The sequence below is a fragment of the Sipha flava genome, unplaced genomic scaffold (assembly GCF_003268045.1).
Source record: "Sipha flava isolate LNK unplaced genomic scaffold, YSA_version1 217_pilon_pilon, whole genome shotgun sequence".
Classification (NCBI taxonomy): domain Eukaryota; kingdom Metazoa; phylum Arthropoda; class Insecta; order Hemiptera; family Aphididae; genus Sipha; species Sipha flava.
The window spans coordinates 1,259,397-1,282,519 of NW_020272843.1; the positions used below are offsets into that span (position 1 = coordinate 1,259,397).

At 28.9% G+C, this 23,123-nt stretch overlaps 1 protein-coding gene across 4 annotated transcripts in view; it reads right to left on the minus strand.

Moving 5' to 3' along the window:
- The window catches only part of LOC112682965 (pyrokinin-1 receptor-like), an 88,506-nt gene that overhangs the window by 8,045 nt on the left and 57,338 nt on the right, over nt 1-23,123 (minus strand). For 3 of the 4 annotated variants that reach the window (XM_025553763.1, XM_025553761.1, XM_025553764.1), the window contains exons 5-6: nt 22,808-23,096; nt 2,363-2,589 (exon numbers count right to left, since the gene is read on the minus strand). In XM_025553763.1, the coding sequence (XP_025409548.1) occupies nt 2,363-2,589; nt 22,808-23,096 (516 nt within the window). The remainder of the gene's footprint in view (nt 1-2,362; nt 2,590-22,807; nt 23,097-23,123) is intronic. The other variant, XM_025553762.1, reaches the window with a different exon arrangement.

Consider the following 23,123-nt stretch of genomic DNA (forward strand, 5'->3'; position numbering starts at 1 on the left):
TTCAGGACAATAAATACGTTTTGAATAAATCGTAAATTTTATGTATTTTAGGGGTCCATTATCTATATGGGAACTCGATGACTACGAGTGAATTATCTGTGTTTTAATTTTAGTGATACAGGAAGTTCTCGTTTACCGTCGCCTTATTCAGTATTGTTTTGCAATTACGTCGTAGAAGATAGGTCCTTGTGTTTCTTTTAACATTGCATCGGTTTCAGTATTTACGTGTTCATTAAATTTTTGTAATATCTATATATATTTTGGTAATTTAATTTCGTCGACTTTTTTCAGATAATACTTTTATTGTTTTGATTTGCATACATCCCTATCATATTTTAAGGTACTATTTTTTTAAATTTTAGGTAATACGTACTTCGTAAATTTCTAGATGCGTTTTTTATGGTTGATATATTAAAAAAATGGGAAAATGATAATTATTTCAAAAAAAAATTGCTAGTAAAATAATTAAATCGTGCAATTATAATACATATATCAGTGATTCTTATCCTTTTTTCATTCATGTCACCTTTAGCCACTAGAATTAAACACCGCGTCACCCTAACATCAAAATAATAAATAATCTTAACTGTGTATTTTAGAATAATTCTTGAAATAACAAAAACAATAAAAACAGATGAATAATAACAGAAGAAAACAGTAGAACACCTTCAATTTATTGAGATGCATTGTTCAATAAACATTGATATTATAAAGTTTATACTTAAAATTAAAAAAAAAAGAGAGAACATTTTTTAAAGATTTTTATACTTATTTGTTTTATTTGTATATAATAATACTACATATCTAACGACTGTAAAATAACTAACGACCCCGGTTAAGTCGATAAAAAAATCGATAATACATCGATTTTGCGTTAATAACAATACTGCACATATTCATTGGATCTAAATAATATAAAGATGTAAACTTAAAGGTATGCTATTTACATGACTGTTGTCGTAATAATATGGTTTTATTAAAATTAATTTTTTTCTAATTTTTTTCCTTTTCCTGTGGAGATTTCGTGTCACCCCTACACTGTGTCCATGTCACCCTTGGGTGACATGTCACCCCGGTTGAGAACCACTGACATATATTGTTATTATTTGCAGAAATACAATATAATAAAGTGTATGTGAATAGTTTTTCACTCAATGTATTTTTGTTTAACTTTTTGTTTTCCAGGAATCTAGCCTTAAGGACTTACGGTATAAGATTTTGCCGATATGGATATCAACGCGGTATACAAAAACCCGAAACGTTATCGACATTTACAAACACATACCGTTTTGATAAACACCAGTTGTTTTATGTGTATGAAAACGCTTACAATGTACTCGTAATGAATACATTTTATTTACAACTTTATTTAACAACTTATAAGTTAAAATTAATTAATTGGGTTTATTTTATGTTTTCTTATCTGGATACTTACTTTAGGCATTTTTTATAATAAATAGTAAATAGAACGTGTTTGGATGTATGGTCGACTGTCAACCGTTGAGAAACAGCGATTACTGAATATGTCCGATGTCGGTGACAGGCGTCCTCGTGGCCACGTTAATAATAATAATTTAAGATGTTTTCACTTTTTTATTAAAAAAAAAAAAATTAAGAAATTTGATTTTCAGCCACCATTTTTTTAATTTAAAAACATTGTGCGTGGCCCGTATGAATATTTTATGCGTTAAACAATATTATTTTATCGGTATATAAATAAAATTAATAACTCGAAAATCAATCTAATTGACAACTCTCGAAACGTGTTTTTAGGAAAACTATGATGGGTTTGGGAAAAGTCAAAAACCATATTAATATTATGATCAAAATTTAAAAAAAATTTAAATTCAACGTTATTTTGGTTGTATAAATAAATAAATAAAAACGTCGACAAAAAAATATTAATAAAATGATAAATTATTTAAAATATGCATCTAACAGTATAAAATGGAAGATATATGCCCTAAAAATAAAAAAAAAACGCAAAATATGCATTTATGTGCACAATAAAATTTCAAAACTAGCTTTGTGGAAGCATGAAACGTATTTGTTTCACATTCTGCTATTTTTGTAACTGTGCAAAAAAATATGCAAATGCTACAAGTCCTTTGCTCTAATAACCACGTACGTGATTCCACACACCGTAATCAGTTCCCGGGATGTGTCGTTATTATTATTCGAAATTAGTATACCTTTTGCTTTCAATGTATTTTAATCCATACGAGATTAAGTGGGGACATTTTATCGAGAAGGAAAGTGGTGACAGGAACAAGACCTATACAATGTATATATGTTGATTTGGAAGGGTTTTTCTGATTTTCGGTATGGCGTTGTGACAGATCGATTTCATGTTTCCACTCACTTTAAATGCAGTCCTGAACTTGTATGACATGAGGTTGTACAGCAGTGGGTTAATAGTGGCTGACAAGTAGTACAGAATACCCGATACGTAATTCAGCACCTGGTAGAAGTTCACATCAATTATAGACACGCTAGAACGGTCTTCATGGTCAGCGTCTCCATAGATGGCCACCAATCTTTGTGCCTGGAAGGGCGCCCAGCAGACGAAAAATGCTACCACCACGACTACTGAAAATCACAACAAGACTTACGTTTAAAAAATGCTATTCTTGTGTAACATGATAATAACTTTGTGTACAAACTAAAATTTTTTTTTCGGGGTAAAAGAGTGCGATTCACTCCCCCCTTCCCTTTCAAATCTCCTGCTGATACACGTTAAACCTGTCGGATTTAATTTATAATGGCTATTTTGTTATTTCCGTAGATTAAGTTGATTAAATAAAAACCGAATTCACCAAATTCAACAAGCGTCCGAAAAAAACAAATTCACTCGCGGACGTCGTATATTGTATTGCGTTTATCCGTATGCAAAAAATGGATGTACGGAATAATAATATTGATAATAATAATAATAATAATGTGGTAGCTCCGAAAGAGTGGTAAAAGAAAAGGTAAATCATTGCGTAGACGATTTTTTTCTCGTTTTTCTCCTCTCAAAAGGTATCGCAGTAGCAGTGTAAGCACATCCATCACCGTTGGTTATATTAAGCTGGGTATACAAGGGCGTATTTGAGTTGAGGCCATAGGGGAGGATCAAAATTAATTTTTCTTCAATACAAACTTAAAAATAATTTACAGTTCATTACCTACTGTTCATGTTCTTGTTATAATGATAACATATTATAATAATAGACTAGTAATTTATATTCTTAATTATTTATACATTACATTTTTTAAATAAATCAATGTATTATATTCAAAAAAATACGATCTATGGCGGGAGGGGGGGAATGTACCCTTGCGGGTACACACCAGTGCATTTAGGTGTAATGTAACTGAAATGCTCAGGTGCGTACGGTGTTACTGTACTCGTATCATTCGCGCGTGTTCGGTTTGCGACGTCGTCGATCCACCCGAGTGTCGGTGTTTTGATGAATATCAAAGGAATGTAACATTACGACCAGTGGTTTAGTGGAGGATATACGGGGGTACACGGCGTGTACCCACCTCTTAATTTTATAATTATACGTCACCCTCAATGAAAATCGTGGTACACGGACCATGAACTAGACGTATTAACATTACCCAGTAAATAATATTTATATAGGGTAATACCTATTAAATTTTGATATCAAACGGGTAAAAGAGTACTAGCGTAATTTGTTTAATTCACTGACAAAAAAAAATATCTATAAGTCTGTGGTTTACTTGTATCACGACTATAGATGGTACTAACTTTAATCGTTGAGAGAGTGTTCAGAGACCGTTTGTACACAGATCTATTTTTAATTCATTTGATAACTTCACAATATTGTGCATGTATTTTTTTACAATGAATCAGGCGTGTATCCATAAACTTGCTTAGTGTAGACGGTATGCCAGTTGCTCGCAGTGAATCGTCCGGTGATATACTCGTATATTTATTTGATATATATTTGTAAAAACTGATGGATAGACCGACGAAAAACTGATACGGAGTAGTTCTCGACCCTAAACGTACACGTTTGTACCATGTAACGTGTAAACGAGCACGAACTCTGTTATACTACGGTGTTACATTACAATCAAATGCTCCGGTATATACCCGGCTTTAGATCGGGCACTGATCGACACCAGATGGTTTTTGTTGACTGTACCTTATATACATTATTAAATTACGTTCGTGTTAATAATATATTTGATACCATTGGAACATGTTCTTTCTGTGTACCTAAAAATCACTCTAATTATCAATTTTTATGTTACTTAATAACGTCGGCCATTTGTTTACAAATAATTATTAAATTATTTTATACGAGATTTAAAAAAAAAATTAAAAAAATAAGTAGGCGAATCAATATTTTAAGAAGATTTATTTTAAAAATATATATTAATTGAACTCGAAACTGATTTCTGAACATACTTGAATTAATTAATAGTTTTCCCTGTTTTTAATTCTTCCCATAAAAATTTAATTAGATTAATTATTCTTTAGTTATTTTTTTCAATATTAGATATTTATTTTATTTTTATTCAACTCATTTTCTATTAAATATCGAGATAATTCTGTGAAACATTTTTAAATCTTCAATAAATCGGCATATTAAATTGAGAAAAAGAGAGTGAAATTAACTATGAAATGATTCTGGACCATTTGTTATGCGCAGTTGATTTGATGGGTTTAACATTCATTTATACGGATGAAATAGGTAACAAGTCTTTATAAATATTATATGATAGAGTTGTGAAAAATGGTAAGTCGAAAATTTAGTTATCTCTTCACAGATAATGTCAAATTTAATTCTGTAAGCTACAGTTTTAAGTTTTCAAAACAATGGACTGCGATAATATACATATGTCTCAATTTATCACTGAACCGTCAGTAATCAGTCGTAATATCACTTCATTTTTAAAGATCAAAACACATTTTTGGCCGCTCTCTCCACATTTATTTCAAAAGTTCTATTTTTGAATAATCACGTAGAATTATATATATTATTATTATGTATTAAACGGAAATATAAATTTTTAAAATAAAATCTTTGACGCTTAAACGAAAACGTGTCGTAATAATATTATATCGCACTTTTTGAAATTAAACGTGGGTAGATATCCACTGCTCGTCAATTCTAACGCTTCATTTATTGGAATTAGATTTTTGTCGGTTGGTAATGAGGGATCTTTAAAATGCGTTTGTACGATTGCTGCACTAAAAAACTGTGCGATTGCTTAATGTTTGTTAACGCGTACAATGCAGGGACGAATAATTGCCTTGAAATTGATTGACGTATTCGTGATGACGAGAAAGAAAAATGAACAAAGAAAATCACGCAAGTTGTACAAATTATAAAAATAAGTATACAGAAATACCGTTGACATTTGAATGAATGTTGCTTTCTGATTTCGTATTCACATTAAAATTGAATTTGGGACGACGTCCGTTGATGTACGGAAATGCGATATCCGATGTCGTTCGGAACGCGATTAAAAAAATCGTGTCATCGTGAAACATAAGATCGTATGCAGCTTTTTACTAGTTGTCAGGTAGGAACTCAAAGAGAATAATAATATTTATAATCACAATGTTCGTAAGAATAATAATTATTGTGATAATATTTTCTTATAATTATTATGACACGAATGCTGAACCGCTGCCCAACGAGGTATCTTTTAAAGTAAATTATAAGTAATAGAGTGAAATATGAATGTTAGACCGGAGCATAAAAATTGATAGAAGTTATAAAGATGACCACAAGCCAGTATAAATCCCATAACATACTAAATATGTACTTTTGACGTTCCGAGTAAACTTTATTTTAATTCAATAGTCTTTGAAATTTTAACCATTCGATCATTAGCATTTAAAACTTTAAAATAGTCGGGATGGTAAATGAATAGACGCTGCAACTGTAGTAATTTTCTTGTCGTCTACATCATTCAAAGTAGAGTAATAATTTAAACGTTAGTTATAGTTTGGGTAATTATACCACCCTATATGGGTTCAGCCTAAAATAAGGGTGAGAAGAACGTTAAAATATCTGAAACGAAAATTTGGGGTACCCAGGTTACTCAGGTATCTGCTCCCCCAAGTCGAGGTTTTGAATTTTTAATAATTTAAACCAATAATCGAATCTAACCGCATAGAAAACGCTTTAGTAAAGAAATCATAGTCAGTTTTAAAATATTCTGCGTACAGTTATAACTTCCTAATCGATCAAGCCTAGAGCAAATATCTTCGATTCGCGGCTTTTAATCTAAAATAATGGGAAATTCTTCTTTGTAAGACCATATATTATGATATATATTCTATAATATAGTATAACATTATTGTTATTTCCAGCAACATTTAGAACTTTGGAAAGGTATATAACGAATTTCTCAATAGTTTTCTTAATAATTGTAAAAACTGATGAAAAGTTATTAATATACAGCAACATTTATGATACATTGCTTCGATAATTTTATGACAGTTATATTTAAAGGTAAGACCAGAATTTTCAAAAATATTGTAGAACATAGTAAACATAGTATTATCACAGAACAATGGTTAACATGTAAAAAATGTGTTATACAACATAACAATTTCAAACCTATAACGATGATGGTTGTTTTCGAGCATGGATTAGAGTAATATTTACATATTCGTAATGCAATGTGAGAAACAAAACGGGAGATGCGAATCCTATAAAAATATTGTCACAATGTAAACACACGTTAGGCACTCATAAAATGGAAACAAATATATATATATATATATATATATATATACACGTGTATAAACATCAAATATTAATATATAGTAAAACTGGGTCTTTGTATTTTGTGACACGCATGTCTGTATAATATTATATTATTTCCATTATTTTCACTATCAATATACTCGTATTATTACGTGCCCCATAATCGAATATTTTTGCATCTTTTCGCAGTAAACGTATTTATTTATTTGTATAGATAATTCAATATATAAACAACAAACTCACATTCGGTTCCCATAGGGTTCCGTTTGAAACGTAAAGGATGGAAATTAAAAAAAGACGGGGATGCCCTGTAGTAGTGATGGGAATTAAATTCGGATTATTCAGAATTTAGTTTTCAGGTTTCAGGCTGAAAAATTCAGATTTCGGAATTGAAATTCTGAATTTTGGGTTTAATATTGTGGAATTCTGTATTCTAATTAAAAAATTAATTTACTACGAAATATGTGTACCTAGTTATTAAACATTATTTATTAGTGATACATAAAATAATACTAATTAAATTTTTCAAAAATGTTAATCATCGGCAAATCCGGATTTCTCATCACTATTCTGCAGAGATACATCGTATATATACTAAAACAATTGTCGCGACGGACCGACAAGGCCTCGTTAGCCGTTGCGTTTGTATTAAAATTTTGATGACAACGTATACCATTAACTGATTGACGCATTTTTCTTTATCAGTGTTATTAAAAATATAATCATTAAGTATTGACTTTGAATTTCGTAAAATTATGTTCCGGACAAAACCGAACATTATCGCTGCAGCAACCACCGGCCATGTCGTAAAACCGTAAAAGTTGATAATATTTTTTCAGGTCATTTTCGGTATAATAAGTTTACGCATTCTGGACGCGTGGTACAACGGATTTTCAATTTAGATTGAGCGTCAAAAGTTCGTTGTAAACAATAACTATCGTAAAAAAAACAAGGAAAAAAAATTTTGCCAAGTTATCCATGATTACAATGTCGAAACTTGTTCGTGTAGCTCAAGTTAAGGCTTGTTTTGAGTTTACATTGTTGTGTCGTAGTATAATATAACGACGACGTATTTTTCTATTAAATAATAAAAAAAGTTGAAAATAACGTCCCACAAAGTGATTTGCGTAAATATAATAAATATTGATGTTTATTGTGCACAGATGCTATCGACTGCAATAGTGAGTGCAATCTGTCTTCGTGGGCGATACGACAAAATGCAAATGCGTTTTCGATACTTTGCGCGTTTTCGACCTTTAACACCAATCCATTTGTGTAGAAATACACGCTGTGGAGGTGAAAATTATTTATGATAACTACTCCGAAAACTGGGCGACGGAAATAATGTTGTCGGGATGAGGAAAACTGGTGTGTTCTTATGTATGTGTACGCGCGCGGGCGTGTAAGTGGGCGTGTGTGTGTGTGTGTGTGTGTGTGTGTGTGTGTGTGTGAATTCTGCAGCTGCCATAAACAACCATTTTCGGGTCGTTACTCTCTGATGTGGAAACGAACGAAACAACCGTGCTACGTCCGTGTTGACAATATGTTTTATTCATTAACCTAAGATGTGGAAGTATGAACTATGTATTAAACATCTTTCGCCGTGCAAACATTGTTCGTAATAAGCAATACTGTGTGTGACAATTTCGCAACCGTTGCCACTGAGTCCAGTGCTCAAAGTTTCAATCAATATCGATAGCGGCGTGGTGCCAAGCGTGGTTGGAACGGGAGTCGTTACTCTTGCCGTAGAAATGGATTTTTTTCCTACGGATAATAATAATAATCGATCATCCGTATTTATTTCGGTCCCATGATAAAGTTATGGCAATCAGTGATTGTTTTGACAGTTGTCCTGTCGTTGAAAATACTCGTAACACGAAACAAATGAGACGTCGTCGACCGTGATTTTTTATCTCGACTTACCTTCTACGGAAGGGAAGTAGGGAAGTTCTGAGTATTTACCATTTAATAATTTATTTTTATTTTATTACATCAATAATTGTCTCTGACAACAAATAATTGTTAGGGAAAAGTTTAAAATGCTGCGAATTCAATAGAATTCAATTAAGACAGTTGGTACAATAGAAGCGTTTCTAAAAACTGAAAACGTAATTTAAAAATGTCATGATAATACTGCAAGCTATGAGCGATCGAACGCTTAAAGTTTTGTCTGGAACGCACAAACGTACATATAACTCGATTGGGTTTAGCAGAAAGAACTAAAATTTATCAATGTAAAATATAAATGTAATAAATTGCACTTAGAATATCGATTGACATTTTTTCAATTTAAATTTGTTTTTTTATATTCGATTTGATAATGTAAATAATGTATACATAAATATCCATATCTATATTTTACGTCATCGTTTAAGTTTGTCTATTTATCAATTGTTCCATTTGCGTATGAGTGTGCGCGTGTGTATGTATGCGCTCGATGGAAATCACCGTTATGCAAATAATGACGTTACAGGAATATTTACTTTTTAAATTTTATGGTGAGTGATTTTTGAATGATGCTTATAATCAAACTATTAAAAAACCAATTAGCAGTATCACAACCAAAGTTATAGAAATAATTTTTCGTTTTATTTACAATAATCTGTATAGACTTTGAAATTAGAGATAATTTTAACTTAATTTAAAATTATATTTCATTTATAATTTATAGCTTCGTTAAGTATTGACTATAAAAAAGTGGTAGTTTTAGTGATAATAAGCAGCTCAATCCGACCACGAGCTAACCAATCAGTTATATTAGTTTCATATCCAAATATTTTTAGTTATAATTGTGAGGTGTGTGATTTGGATAGTATTATCTTCATAGAGTACAATATTTCCACCACGAGTACGAAATGGACTCAATTTAAATGTGGCAAAACAGTAGACGAGATATGATATAACTAGAATGTGTTCTATGTTTTTGACATGGTCGAAAGATGTGAAAAATATAAAATAGTAGCAGAGTAATTTCAAAAAAGAAATTTACGTTACACCTAACTATCGAATATTTTGATATTTGTTAAAATTGTAATTTGTAATTTTCCATGTTTTCTGTGCTTTTAAAAATGCAGCACTAATTAATAGTCCAACTTAAATAATAGTAAAATATTGTTAAAAACCTGTACGTCCGACGGCATGGTTAGCATGGTCAGGTGTAGTGTAAAATAGAAAATGTGTCGAATACATATACTGATATCCAAACCAGTAGTATAATGTTTTCCAGTTAAGATTTACATAATGACAATAAGTACTTAAAATGAAAATAGGAACCGCATATTATTTTTCTCGCGTTTTAAATACATATTTAAAACAATTACAGTCGGTTTCGCTGCGATATTTGTGGTGATATTATGCTTTTTATTACTTTTTAGAAATTTGATTCTGAAAAGTTAACAAAACTTATATAAGTTGAATACTTATATTAAAATTATAAAAACATGATTTTTTGAGTAAATTTTTATGGTTTGTGTAAAGTCAAATGCGGAGAATCGAACGCATTTTAATGTTAAAGCCAAAACTTCGAAAGCTCAAGAAATGGGATAATGAAAAACGATATAAAACAAAATTAATAGCTCGTGAACACCGAGAAAATGTACACTACAATAATATGCATTGAAATGAGCTCAATACTTTTGTTAGTCCGGACGTGCGATAGTCCAAAACTTTCCGTGGTTATTGGGATCATTTTTATTTATTAGGAATATAACTATATATATCTATATATGTACAAAGATGATATATATTAGTATATTATGAAAATATTCAGTGCTCGACTTGAGGGGGGACGCAGGGGAAAGGAGTACCCCACCTAATTTTCAGAAATTTTAGCGTCCCCTACTATTATTACGCTATAATCATAACGCTCAACCAGTTTTGGGGACGTTCTTTTTTTTTAAAGTAAATAGAGTTCTCCTTCTTTAATTTTTCCAAGTCGAGCACTGAAAATATTTAAAACGAACAATTAATGGTACGAGCACTTGACCGTTGTTTTATGTACTGAAACTAATCGTAAATGTAAATTCACGTTCCCAGCATCTCCACTTTCAAATTTTGGGTCCGATCCGGTGCCCATCGATTGTACCTTGTTTTTACCTGATTGTACCTCTAGTCTTTTCGTTTGTACCACAAAAGTTTTACGTTATTCCAGTTTTACTTGGGGGGTTATAAGGAAGTTACAATTTTACCCTAGGAAATAAAAAACATTGCGTGTAAAGTTGTTGTCTATGATACATACATTAACATAGTTTAAGTTATCCCTGTTCTACTATCATATACATTTTCAAAATTTCTTAGGTCCGTGTGCTTAAAATTTTTTAATTTTGTGGAATTTTGTATTTTCTGCATTAAATGTATTTCCATGACTAGTAAAAATTTAGGTGTACACCTAAAATTCATTTCAAATTTATAATGCGTTTTTAATAAAAATTGAATTAACATACGAGTACAAACGGTTGAATATAAACATTTGTAAATGTAAATCGTTACAATAGTTATACTAATTAAGTTTAATTTAATTATGTTTTAATAAACTATACATAGTTATTTTTATTTTAGTATTTAAAAGTATATTTTTTTTTTAACAAAAACTAAAAAATAATAACGGTCGTATTTAAATTGATCTAATAGTATTTTGTTTTGGTTATTATGATGATTTATAAGGATGATTTCCTCGTCAACCCTGCAAGTAAAATTGAGATAAATTAAGCCCGTTGAGGATACTAATTGAAGATACTAGAGATACAATCAGATACAAAAGATGGTCACCAGTTTCAATCCAACATTTTGAGGTGAGATTGCAGTCGTTTACTCGGAACAGGAATAACTTAAAAACCGTAGAGGTAAAAATGAAAGAACTAAAGGCACAATCAGGTAAAAACGAGGTACAATCGATGGGCATCGGTTTTGATCAAAAATTTGGAGGTGGAGCTGGGTTCATGCATCTCCCCAGTACTCAACAGTATCTCAATAGTACAAAAACTGTTGAGGTACAAACGAAAGGACTAGAGGTAAAATCAGGTACAAACGAGGTACAAACGATTAGGACCGGATCTTACCAAAATATGAAAGTGGGGGTGCTGGAGACATGGACCTCTTAAATACCATACGATCATCAATTCGCATTGGCTTTCAATTATAATTGTATAGGTATTTACGTTTCCCGTAATAATCCGACTGTATGACCGTTTCAAGTCTTCTAAAACAGTCGGATCACCGAGATCATATCAATCGTAATTGATGTTCTATCAAACAAGTCTCAGCACAGTCTCCTTTACTGTTTCAATTAAAATTTTACAAGTATTATATAGTTAGAATTATGATCAAAACACGATGTACGCGATAAGCATGTTGTATAGTATCTCGTCAATCACGTCACATTTTGAAAGAAAACATTTTTTCATTCAACTGGTGATACCTACGAAAATGGTCCATAAAAATGGTTTAATGTATGGTCCGGTGGTAACTTTAGAAAACGATCGCGATCGCGTAGCAGTCTTATCTAACGTAAATATGATGGTATGATGTCAGTTTAGAGTGTATGTTACAAGTCATCCCTTCTAAAAATGTTAAAATATTTTAATTTTTTTGAATTAAAGACTGAAATAAGTCATCTATAATATTAATTATTTTGTGTTAGGGCATATGACACAATATTATTAAAATGAGAGAAGAAAATGATTTGTCACATATTTTGAATTCAGTAATACTATTATTCGAGAGTATTAAGATAATAATATGTAAATAATCGAGGTAATATTGTATGCATTAAAGTCATTGACCATAACGTCATAATACATTTTTGTTTTGAAGGAAGACTTTTTCAATCTAAGATAATTGGAATGTCATCGATAAACTTTTTTTAAATTTTGAATGTTTCAAAAACATCATTAGTTTGGTTCATATTAGCGAGAAGTTAAGGAAAATTCTAGTTTTGAATATTGTTAATGATATTGTTCTGTTTTTAGTCTTGCAGTTTGATTATTTTTATCGTTTTCAATTAAAAATTAAATATTTGAAGAACGAGAAATAGTTTAAAAAAACAGTATTTTGTAAGGATTTACTAATTTATGAAAGCAGATAACTGAAGTGTATTTTATTCCACCGTTTTTAATTAGTTAATCTATCCTGCGTATTAACATGATCCTTCTCGATATTTTTCTTTGGCTTACCTAGTTTCGCAAAATGTCTAGTAAATTATTCAACCAGACGTTTGCTTTTGTTTATTATTATCAAGCATTTACAAAATTTTCCATAGGTAAATTTTTTATACGAAACAAAATTTTAAATATCACCGTTGTCTAAGAAACGATCTTGTGTATATGAGTTTTTTCTAGATGCTTCAAGACAATTTCAAATTTAATAATATTTTTTAAAAAAAAGTTCTCATATAATGTCAACCGAGAGCCTAAAAATAAAATATTTTATGATAAATATTTTAATTTCAAATTTGTAGAAATATAATTGTTAACGAAAGATGCATATTATTTTTAAGTTTTAAATTTTGTAAAATGTAGTTCGGAATCATTAATTTAAAATGAAACGGTAACTAAATATCTACAAAAACATTTATGTGGTATAGCACCCATGCGTTTTATAAAATCTACGTTATATATATCAAAATGTAGTTATCACAAAAATTAAATTGGTAGAAAACAATAAAATATATTTTAGACACCAGTTAGATGAAAAATAAAATGGATGTAATAAAATACAATATAAATTATATAATATACAATGGATTTTTAGTGTAGTTCACCATTAACTGTGATCGCAATAGTATAAACATTTTTTTATTAAGCCACTGATTCAATTAAATGTTATTTAAACAATTTTTTTTCATCGATAAAAATAATAATAGAAAACTGTATAACTGGCGAACCTTAAAAGACATTTATGATTTACTTTCAGATGGTTAATTTAGTTAATTTAAAGAAGATGGAACTGAGTAGTATTTGTTTTTCGTTGCGTTAGTCGTATTTTTGGTACAAGTACAATATTTGAAAATATATAATGTAAATTATTGTATCTGAAAAATAATTTTGGCCACATTATACTCATTCAGATTACATGTATGAATATACGATGATATATATTTATTGTTTTATTTTTTTAACTGTCACCCAAATGAATTACGTCATAAAAAAAATTTGTAAGCTTGTAATTACGACTACATTTCTTAAAAATTTAAATTTTAGTACTTATAATATAGTGTAACTTCAAATGATTGTAATAGTAAAACAACAGAAAAGATTGACTTTGCCAAATTTTCTGATATTTTAGTGTAAGGTAAGGCGGATTATGTTTATTGTTGAGCTTAGATAATTATTTTTATTTAGATGTAGATAATATATCTGAACTGAAAATTTATCTAGATATAGGTAGGATAATATAAATTTTATTTAAGTAGAAATGGGATACATTTTTACATTTTATCCTTCAGATATAATTTAGTTAAATATTATATTATTCTAATTAGGTACATAGAAAATATTAATATTAATTCACTAATAATAATAATTATTATTAATAAAATATGTTAAATGATTTAAATGATTATGCAAAAATATTAATAGACGATTTTCCGAAAAGGAAAATTAGTCGGAATATAGGGATCAGAATAATTTATATATAAGTATTCGTGAAATTTAACTATTAGTTTGAGTAATAATAATATACTTTTTATAAATTATAATAATTTGTTTATTTTACACTAAAAAAAAAAAAAACATAACAAAATATATGCACGATTATACGAATCATTACCATACTAGTAAATGACATAACATTATATCATAGTCCGTTGATAATCATTTAAATCATATATGTATATTTTAGAATAGTAAAAACTATGGTACAAATATATATATAAATCTGCGCGACTATACATAACTTATTAAGAAAATATACTTATAGACCTATACTACTACTATATACTATAAACTACTATACTATACCTACTTATAAGCCTAGTATATTTAATAACCCATACAAGATCCGGATTAATAACCTATAAGCTGTAATTATTTTTTTTATACTATATTATGCATAATGACTTATATTTACTCATAAAATGTTGACATCATAAATAAATTTAAAAATAATATTTGAAAAAATAACATATGTGTATTTTTTGTAACCTTCACAGTTCGTGAAAAATCTAAATAAATTAATCTAGATGATTATAGTTCCTATCTTAAATAGTAGTTAGATATCAATATTATAATTCATCTAGATAAGATAAAGTATCTAGATAAATTTATCTAACTAAATTTAGCTATTGCACAACACTGATTATGTTTAGCCTTGAGTGACATGATATGATAGCCTTGAATACATTATGAAATAAAATAAGATAAATGTATTTTATTATGCATAATATGATATTATACATTGATTTTGAAATAATAAAATAATAAAAATTAAATTAAATTCATAATAAAGTTAATGGCTCATACTTGTTCATTTTAAATTGATTTTTCGTTTGAACAATTCGTGGATTTTAATTTGCACGTTAGTGTCAAATATTTAGAAAACAATCATGAGTTATTAAGTCGCGAACGAGATAAATAACACACTACGAATCATTGCGGTTATAAACATCGTGAAAAGTAAATTTTTTTTTTACAAATAACGTCACGTAAAAATACAGTGGTTTTAAAATACGAGTATATCACAAATTGGATATGTGATTTAATTTATTTGTTTGGTTATTATTATTATTTCGATTTAATGTTTTATTTATAACAATCCCAAAATGTCGACGGAAACGAAATGCTTACTAGGATATTGTAATGTTTGTTAGGACTAGGAATTTAACGTTCTTAAAAAAATACTTTATTCCCTACAAATTTCAAATAACTAACAACATTTGTTTTATCTTTTAATAATTGTGATATAAATTATATATAATATTAAAAATTGATTAAAAAAAAAAGGTTGGTTAGGTTTTCACATAGTTATTGTCAGATATTGTTATATTATTATATTTATAAAACGAAATCACGGAAACATGTAAAAATCATATAACAAAATTTAAGAAATCAAATTTTAGATCTTAAAACTTCTAAAATACCCTAAAAATCATAAGATTTTCTTAAACAATAAAGAATATCGTTAAAATTGTTAAAAAATGTAAAATAAATTTTCATAATCTCATTTAAAATTACATAAAATTAATTTATGATAGTACGAGCTTTGTACTAAAGGCTTTGGAAAACAATGTTAATCCTAGTCCAGTTATTATGTAGTATAATTACTTACTATTTATTATAAGCAAATTTACAGTTTTCAATCCTTGATTTTATATCAAAGTTTGTACTCGAATATAAGAAAATAATATTTTTGTAGATATAAAATTTTTTTAGTTTTCATTATTCTATTTTTTTGTTACCGTTTTGTCCTATTAAAAATTCTAATCGTATGTTATGGTGTATCGAGAATCTTTTGTAAAGATTTAAACGAATAAAGTTTTTTAATAATAATTTTAAGTTATTTTCAAAACCTTGAGTTACCCTTCGTATTTTTCACGAATTAGATTTTAGTACTTTTTTTTTTTTAAAAAATAAGTAGTCTTTGAACTGATAGCCGTAGAAAAATTTAATTTTAAGTTACGATTTAATGTATTTTCTTTCTGAACTGTTACAACACGTGTCAAGAGCAGATGAAATAGTTTGTGCTTTTAAACATTAAATTTACATTAATCGTATTTTTCGTACGACAATATTCTTTTTGACTATACATTTCCGATACATCTTTTAGTACAATTTCTATAATTATCTAGCCTCATAGTAGAGATATTATATTATAAAAGCAGTGTAAGATTTAAAAAATAATACTATTGAACATGATGTGTGATGTATACATTTTTAAATGCGTATCGATAATAGTAATTATGGCATATGGGGTGTTAACGTGTACGATTTATTGTACCCGGTAGAACACTGATGAACGACTAGCATTTGAAGCACAGCGTCTGCTCGTAGCTCATGGTAATTTGATTAATTCCATCGACCGAGTTTCGTCTTACTCGTGAAATCTTATTAATAAGATATTTTCTAATAAATAAAAAGTTTTTACGAATGAAATTCGCTCTTCCAAAGTTTAGGAAATTTGCATTTCGTTAGCAATCGTAAAAAAATGTTTGTTGTCTTAAAATAATAATTTTTTTTCTGGTATATCTTTTATCATTGTATCCAGTCGATAAAAAAATAAAATAAAAATAAAAAACGTCAGTCATTAAACCTATATTATTAATTATATAAAAAAAAAAATAATCGAGGCAAATAAGGAATTCAATATCGGTTGAAAAACGGAGAGAAATTCTTAAATCGATAAATAAGTGATTTATAGAATTGCGCATTCGGGGTTTCAGTCATGTCTCGAAATGTCAATGGTCTACGGATATAACGGAGTATATTATTATATACTGGATATATTGTGTGGTTTATTAATAAAATTATACATCGTAAAGTAAGTGATTGTTAAACTCTTGTCTTTGTTTAGTTCTGATGATGACATGCCAACAGAAATAATATAATATTTGTATGTAGGTATGTGAATGGTGAAAGGGGAAGTGTGTATTTCTCGTAAATGAGAACAATGTATGTATATTACACAGCTAAAACAATATCTTGTACTAATAAAATTTGATTATTTTTAGGCTGTGGAATTGATTTTTTGAAGCCGTTCGATCGTCGTTTTAAAAATATTGAAGAATTAATTAACTATTGTAATTGGTTTACAATCGGTATTGAACTTAGCTGTGGATACTGTGATTTTTTCCTTCCCATTGAGTCGAATAAAACTTGATTACAATATTTTCAACAAATAATACAAATATTAATTACGAAATATAATTATTATTGATGAGAACGTATATTAATGGTAACTTATTAATAAATAAAATATTATATACTTTAAACCGATTCATTAAAGTTAATTTCATGTTTTGAAAAATTACACTTTTTAATTTCTATAGTTTTTTTATTTTTATTACAAATGAATAACTTTACTTTGATGAAGGACTACATTATCACATAGTACTTATTTGTATTTTTTATAGTAATATTAATTATTATATATACTTACACGGGTTCAAGAGAGAAATCAAATGTGTCAGTGTAACAGTTGTGTATTTGGTTTTAATTATTTAATTTTTATTATAAGACTGTACAATATTTAATATTTGTTTAATCGACTGAAAATCTCATTTTATTGGCATTTTAGAAAGAATATTTTCACGAGTTTCAATGTGTAATTATATCGAAAATTTAATTCAATTCGTGACTAATTTATTTTTTATTCATTTATTTTGAATAAAATCCATTGAAATCATTATTTAATATTGTAATTCAAAAAACAAAGTTTTAATAAAATACGATTTAACACTATTATTAGCGTTAGAAGAACTTAATTAGTTTTCAAACAGAACTGATTTGTATAGCATTTATTGAGTCATAGAAATATTAAAATTTTTTATCAATTTAAACTATTGTAATGTTATTAAGGAATTATTTTATCTAGTTAAATAAGAAAATTTTTTTTTTTAAAAATTACTTTAGGGCAATATATTATATTATAATCAAAGTTTTCAAACATCGTTATAACCATATATATCACAATTAATGATTTAATTTTTAAACGTAATGAAACAGAAAATGATAATCAAATATAACATAATTTTAAAAATACAGAATATCATTAAATAACACAAAATCTTTAAGTTCATGATTTGTTATTTAGAAAAAAATTCTTACATTACGTTGACTTGAGATCATTCATCATTTATTCGACAGTATCCCGATGTATCATTGTTTTAAGGCCATGCACTATGGTCGAATGTTGTTCTGTGGTTTTAGTAGTTTGAATCAAATATATATATATATATATTACTATATTACCTACATTATTACCTACACCAGCGGTTCCCAAACTGTGCACAGCGGTGCCCTAGGGGCATCGCAAGCACTATCTAAAGGCACCGTGGTCTACGGTTCATAACAAATAGTTTAAAATTTTTAAAATTTTTAAAATTTTTTTCCTTATTGTTTTTGTAAAAAATTTATATCAAATAATGAAATTTTTTCTATTGTATATTCGGACATTCTCATTTTAATCTTATAATATTTTTATGTGATGATTATAATAATGATAACAATAATTTTATTTATTTAATTTTTAGGTTTAAGAATGCATTAATTTATAATGAAGTTAAATTTTTATAAAATTAAAAAAATTAGTTATCAATGAGTATTTTTTTTGTCTTGTCTTTCATGTTATTTACAGCAGGGCACCGTGGTTAAATTGAGTCCAAAAAAAGACACCGCGGAAAAAAAAAGTTTGGGAACTGCTGATCTACACAATTCAAATTTATTGATTTTGAAATTCTTCGAAATTTTTCTGAAAATGAATATAATATGTAATAGATTCATGTTCGTATCGTACGTATGTTGTTGTATTTATATAGTCAAAAAGTCTATTTTTATTGAATAAGATTTTCTGTACTACTTGAGTAGGCCCCGCCGAGTTATGTAACTATTATCATGTCGAGCAGTACGTTTAATTTTTGCACCAGTTTTATCATATCATCTATATATCCCAGGTATTCGTGTATTATAGCTATTAAGATAAGTCTACTTTAATCCAAGTACTCATCGAAGTTTTATCTATTGTATATGTGTGTACATATTAATTATAATATAATACTAATATTATTGCACGTGCGTTATAACGTTGAGTTTGCGGGGGATAAATCAAACGGGAAGTGAAATGAAAAAACTGGGCTACATGTTTTGCATAATTCTGTCAGATTTTTTTTTTTTTTTATAAAAACACAATTTATTTATTTTCCTAGCTAAAGCCTTTGTTAACATTACAATAAGAACGAACAGGAGAGCGAACGACTCTCATCCGGACGAAGGAACATTCAAATAATCTCATGCAGTCGAGTCGCGATAACTCAAACTTCGATGACTCGAAAAACTTGACTACTCAAATTTTGTTTTATTCCCCTAGAAAATACTTCCCCTATAAATTAGTTAGTTATCTCGAATAATACATATCTCTAAGTGAACTTTTATCCCCTTTCAACTTCGAGTTATCACGATTCGACTGTATTAATCAAAATACCAAGAAAGCGTTGAGAGAAAGAGAGAGAGAGAAAATTATAGTATTATATAATATGGCATATGTTATGTGATATACTGCTGCTTATATTGCGTGAGGTGATTTATTTTTTTGATGTAAAAAATACACCGTTCGATTGTATTCGGTTTTCCAAATATACATTCGTTTATGCTTTCGTCGTGCGGGTAATATTATTTGATAAACAATATATTTTTTAAATGTCATTCATGAACTCATAGCTATTGTATTAAATCATAAATGAACCTTGCAGAAACATCGCCGGTCAATTTGTTGAGATTGCTAGAAAATTCCGTAGGTTTATTTTTATGTTAGTTTTAAAAACATAATACTGTTTATATAAATTCATAGTATACGATGAACAAGCGTTATTAATTAGTTTACTGCCAAGGAATAGTTGTAACGTTTTATTTAAAAATATTAAAAGAACAAACGTTTATATTTGTGCAGTTTTAATTTCACGACGTGTCGCTTGGCGAATTTATTATTTTTTTATTTTACCGATCTACATACGTGGTTGAATACAATAACCATTTTAAAAAAGGTTTTTTTATCGCAAGTAATATGTGTATTTTGAAATATTTACATTTATGACAAAATTTTAATATAGAAAATAAATACGTGATATTTTAGACAGTGTTCCACATAAAGCCACGTGTAATAGACGGAAAATATTATTTTACATTTTAATCGTAGCAAAGCGAGATTTAGCGAGATCATGAACTGGCAAAAATAATCTTTGTATACCTCCACATATATAGAATATTATTTAAAATATGTATATGTATTATTATTTTTTTAAGTTACTCGTTTCCTTGAACGATAATGTGTTTACTATTCTTATTCCAGCGATTCATTGGTATTCGAGATTTCTTATTTTCGCTGTTCTCGAACGTATTCGAGTAATATAATATATGTTCCGTCGAACAGTAGAACGCTGTACATTAAAACGTGTGGCAAAGTACCGATTTCTGTTCCTAGGAAAAGGAAATTATATTAGAACAATTACAAATGCACGTGATGCAAATATAAACGAGTTCAACTTAGTTTTTTAATACAATTATTTGTATACTGAGTCGTCGAGAATGTCTAAGATTATATATTTTTTTCGTTTCCCGTAATAAAGCGTATTTGCCTCGTTCACCTACCTTTCTTTTGCTATTAATCGAAAACAGTGTCAGTCACATTAATTTCAACGTACAAAATCGAATGGAAGTGAAATAACCTTTCAACAGAAATCGTGATCCATTGATTGATTGTTTCGAAAAGAATTAGTATAACAGTCGATCGCAATAAATATGCATAATGATTTGAAATGTACTGTAATTTATAAAATAAAGACCGTGGAAGAAATTGCATTTTTATGAGGTAATTTTGTATTTGTATGGTGGTATTATTCATATAATTTGCGATCCAGCGCCATGCGACCTTCCACATAGACATTTCTATAGGAAATTCATATTACTGTCACTTACACAGGTATGTGCTTCGACCTCGTAATTCGTGTTCAATACTTTTTCAAATTTTGAATGTTTAAGAGAATGTCAGGAACATGTTCAGCTCCCCGTATTAGGAATTTTAACTCCAAATTAAAATAATTTTTTCGTATAATATTTTTGCATTTTGTCCCATTGTTTATGTTTCATGTTCTCTTTTCTGAGATATGGAGTTTTGAAGACGAGTTGGAAAATGTTGTTTTCAGCTTGTAAAGTTCAGACTTGTCAATTTTGTTGAATTATTTAACTGTCTAAGCCATTCATTAATCAAATAATATTAAAATTAATAAAAAAAGGAATAATATTAAAGTTTCATAAGCGTAATGTCACGAACGGTTGAAATCAGGTCGACCAGGATTTAACATTGATCTGTGATTAGAGTTGCGGATAGCAGTAATTACCGAGTAAAATTAACTATTCCAAAAATTAGAGGGAAAATTAATATTAGAGGCAGACCGTTTCTATCTACTACTATACTACTCTGATAGATTAATTAGTCAAAGACACGGTACGCAGTATTTTATTCAATTTTTTTTGTTTTTGTAATATTAATAAGCCTTAAATTCAAATAGATGCTGACATTAGGTATTTAATTTGAATTTTACGTGCTCTTAGACAAGCAAAAACGTTGATTATATCATCAAAAATTATTGTATCAACTAATGTTTATGCTTAATAGATATACTACAAAATTAATTTAAACATTCTTGACTAGTAGTATACTTAACCTAATATAAACCTAGTAAACTTTGACAAATTTTTAATGAATTTTTTAATTTGCTTAAAGAACTTTTTGCTTCTACTGGTTATTGGAATATCGTTGTCAACATATTTATCAGAAATAAGAGATTAATAAAAAGTTGGTTATGCATAGTGGTTGTATAGTTAAACATATAACAAACTTACAAAATATTATAATAAGGTGTTGAAAAATTACAAACTCATATATACCTATAGTAGGTATAGTATATAATGTAATATATTCTAGGAAACATTAATAATTTAATTTCCTTTTAGACGGAAACTAAAATTGACCAAACACACTTACTACGAATACTAAACTCCTTCTACTTATATAATGGCTGTGTCGACTGACTGTAGTATCAAATCGGAAAGCGAAAAAGCGTAAAAAGGTAAAAAGTGTAAGATTGCTGTAGACAGTTTTACGGGGAATAAGGGTTGGATATTTCCTCCTATCTTTGATTAGTGTATGCATGTAGGTTCATAGTTGTTATAATAATCATTAAAACATATTTGTACAACCATTTACTTCTCATGGAGCAATTAATAGAAAAAGTAAGTGAGAAATGTACGTATATATATATATATATGCCCATCACCTTTGGAGCTTTTCAAAAACCCCCTTTGGGAACAGTGGAGCAGTTTGCGATGAACTGCGTGGGTCGTATGCGTACACGTTAGACTTACCAAGCATTTTGACCACTCGTCCGGTGGCCCTGGTGTTGGTGGAACTCAAGCACGCTGTGTGTCGGCAGTGCGCTGAGCACGTGGTTCTGGACGAGTCGCGCTTTGACTTGTACAGTTTGAGTCCGATGAGTATGTACAGGACGACGATCAGAGTCCAAGGAGCCAGGAAGAAGAGCACTGATGACAGTTCGAATGCGTACGGCAGTTTGTTGGCCAGACCACATGTGGACAATTCGGGTATGGTGATGCCGTTCTGGTCCTGCCCGTACACTAGTCCCATTTGAATAGCCTTGGGGATTAGAGAGAGAAAAAAAAT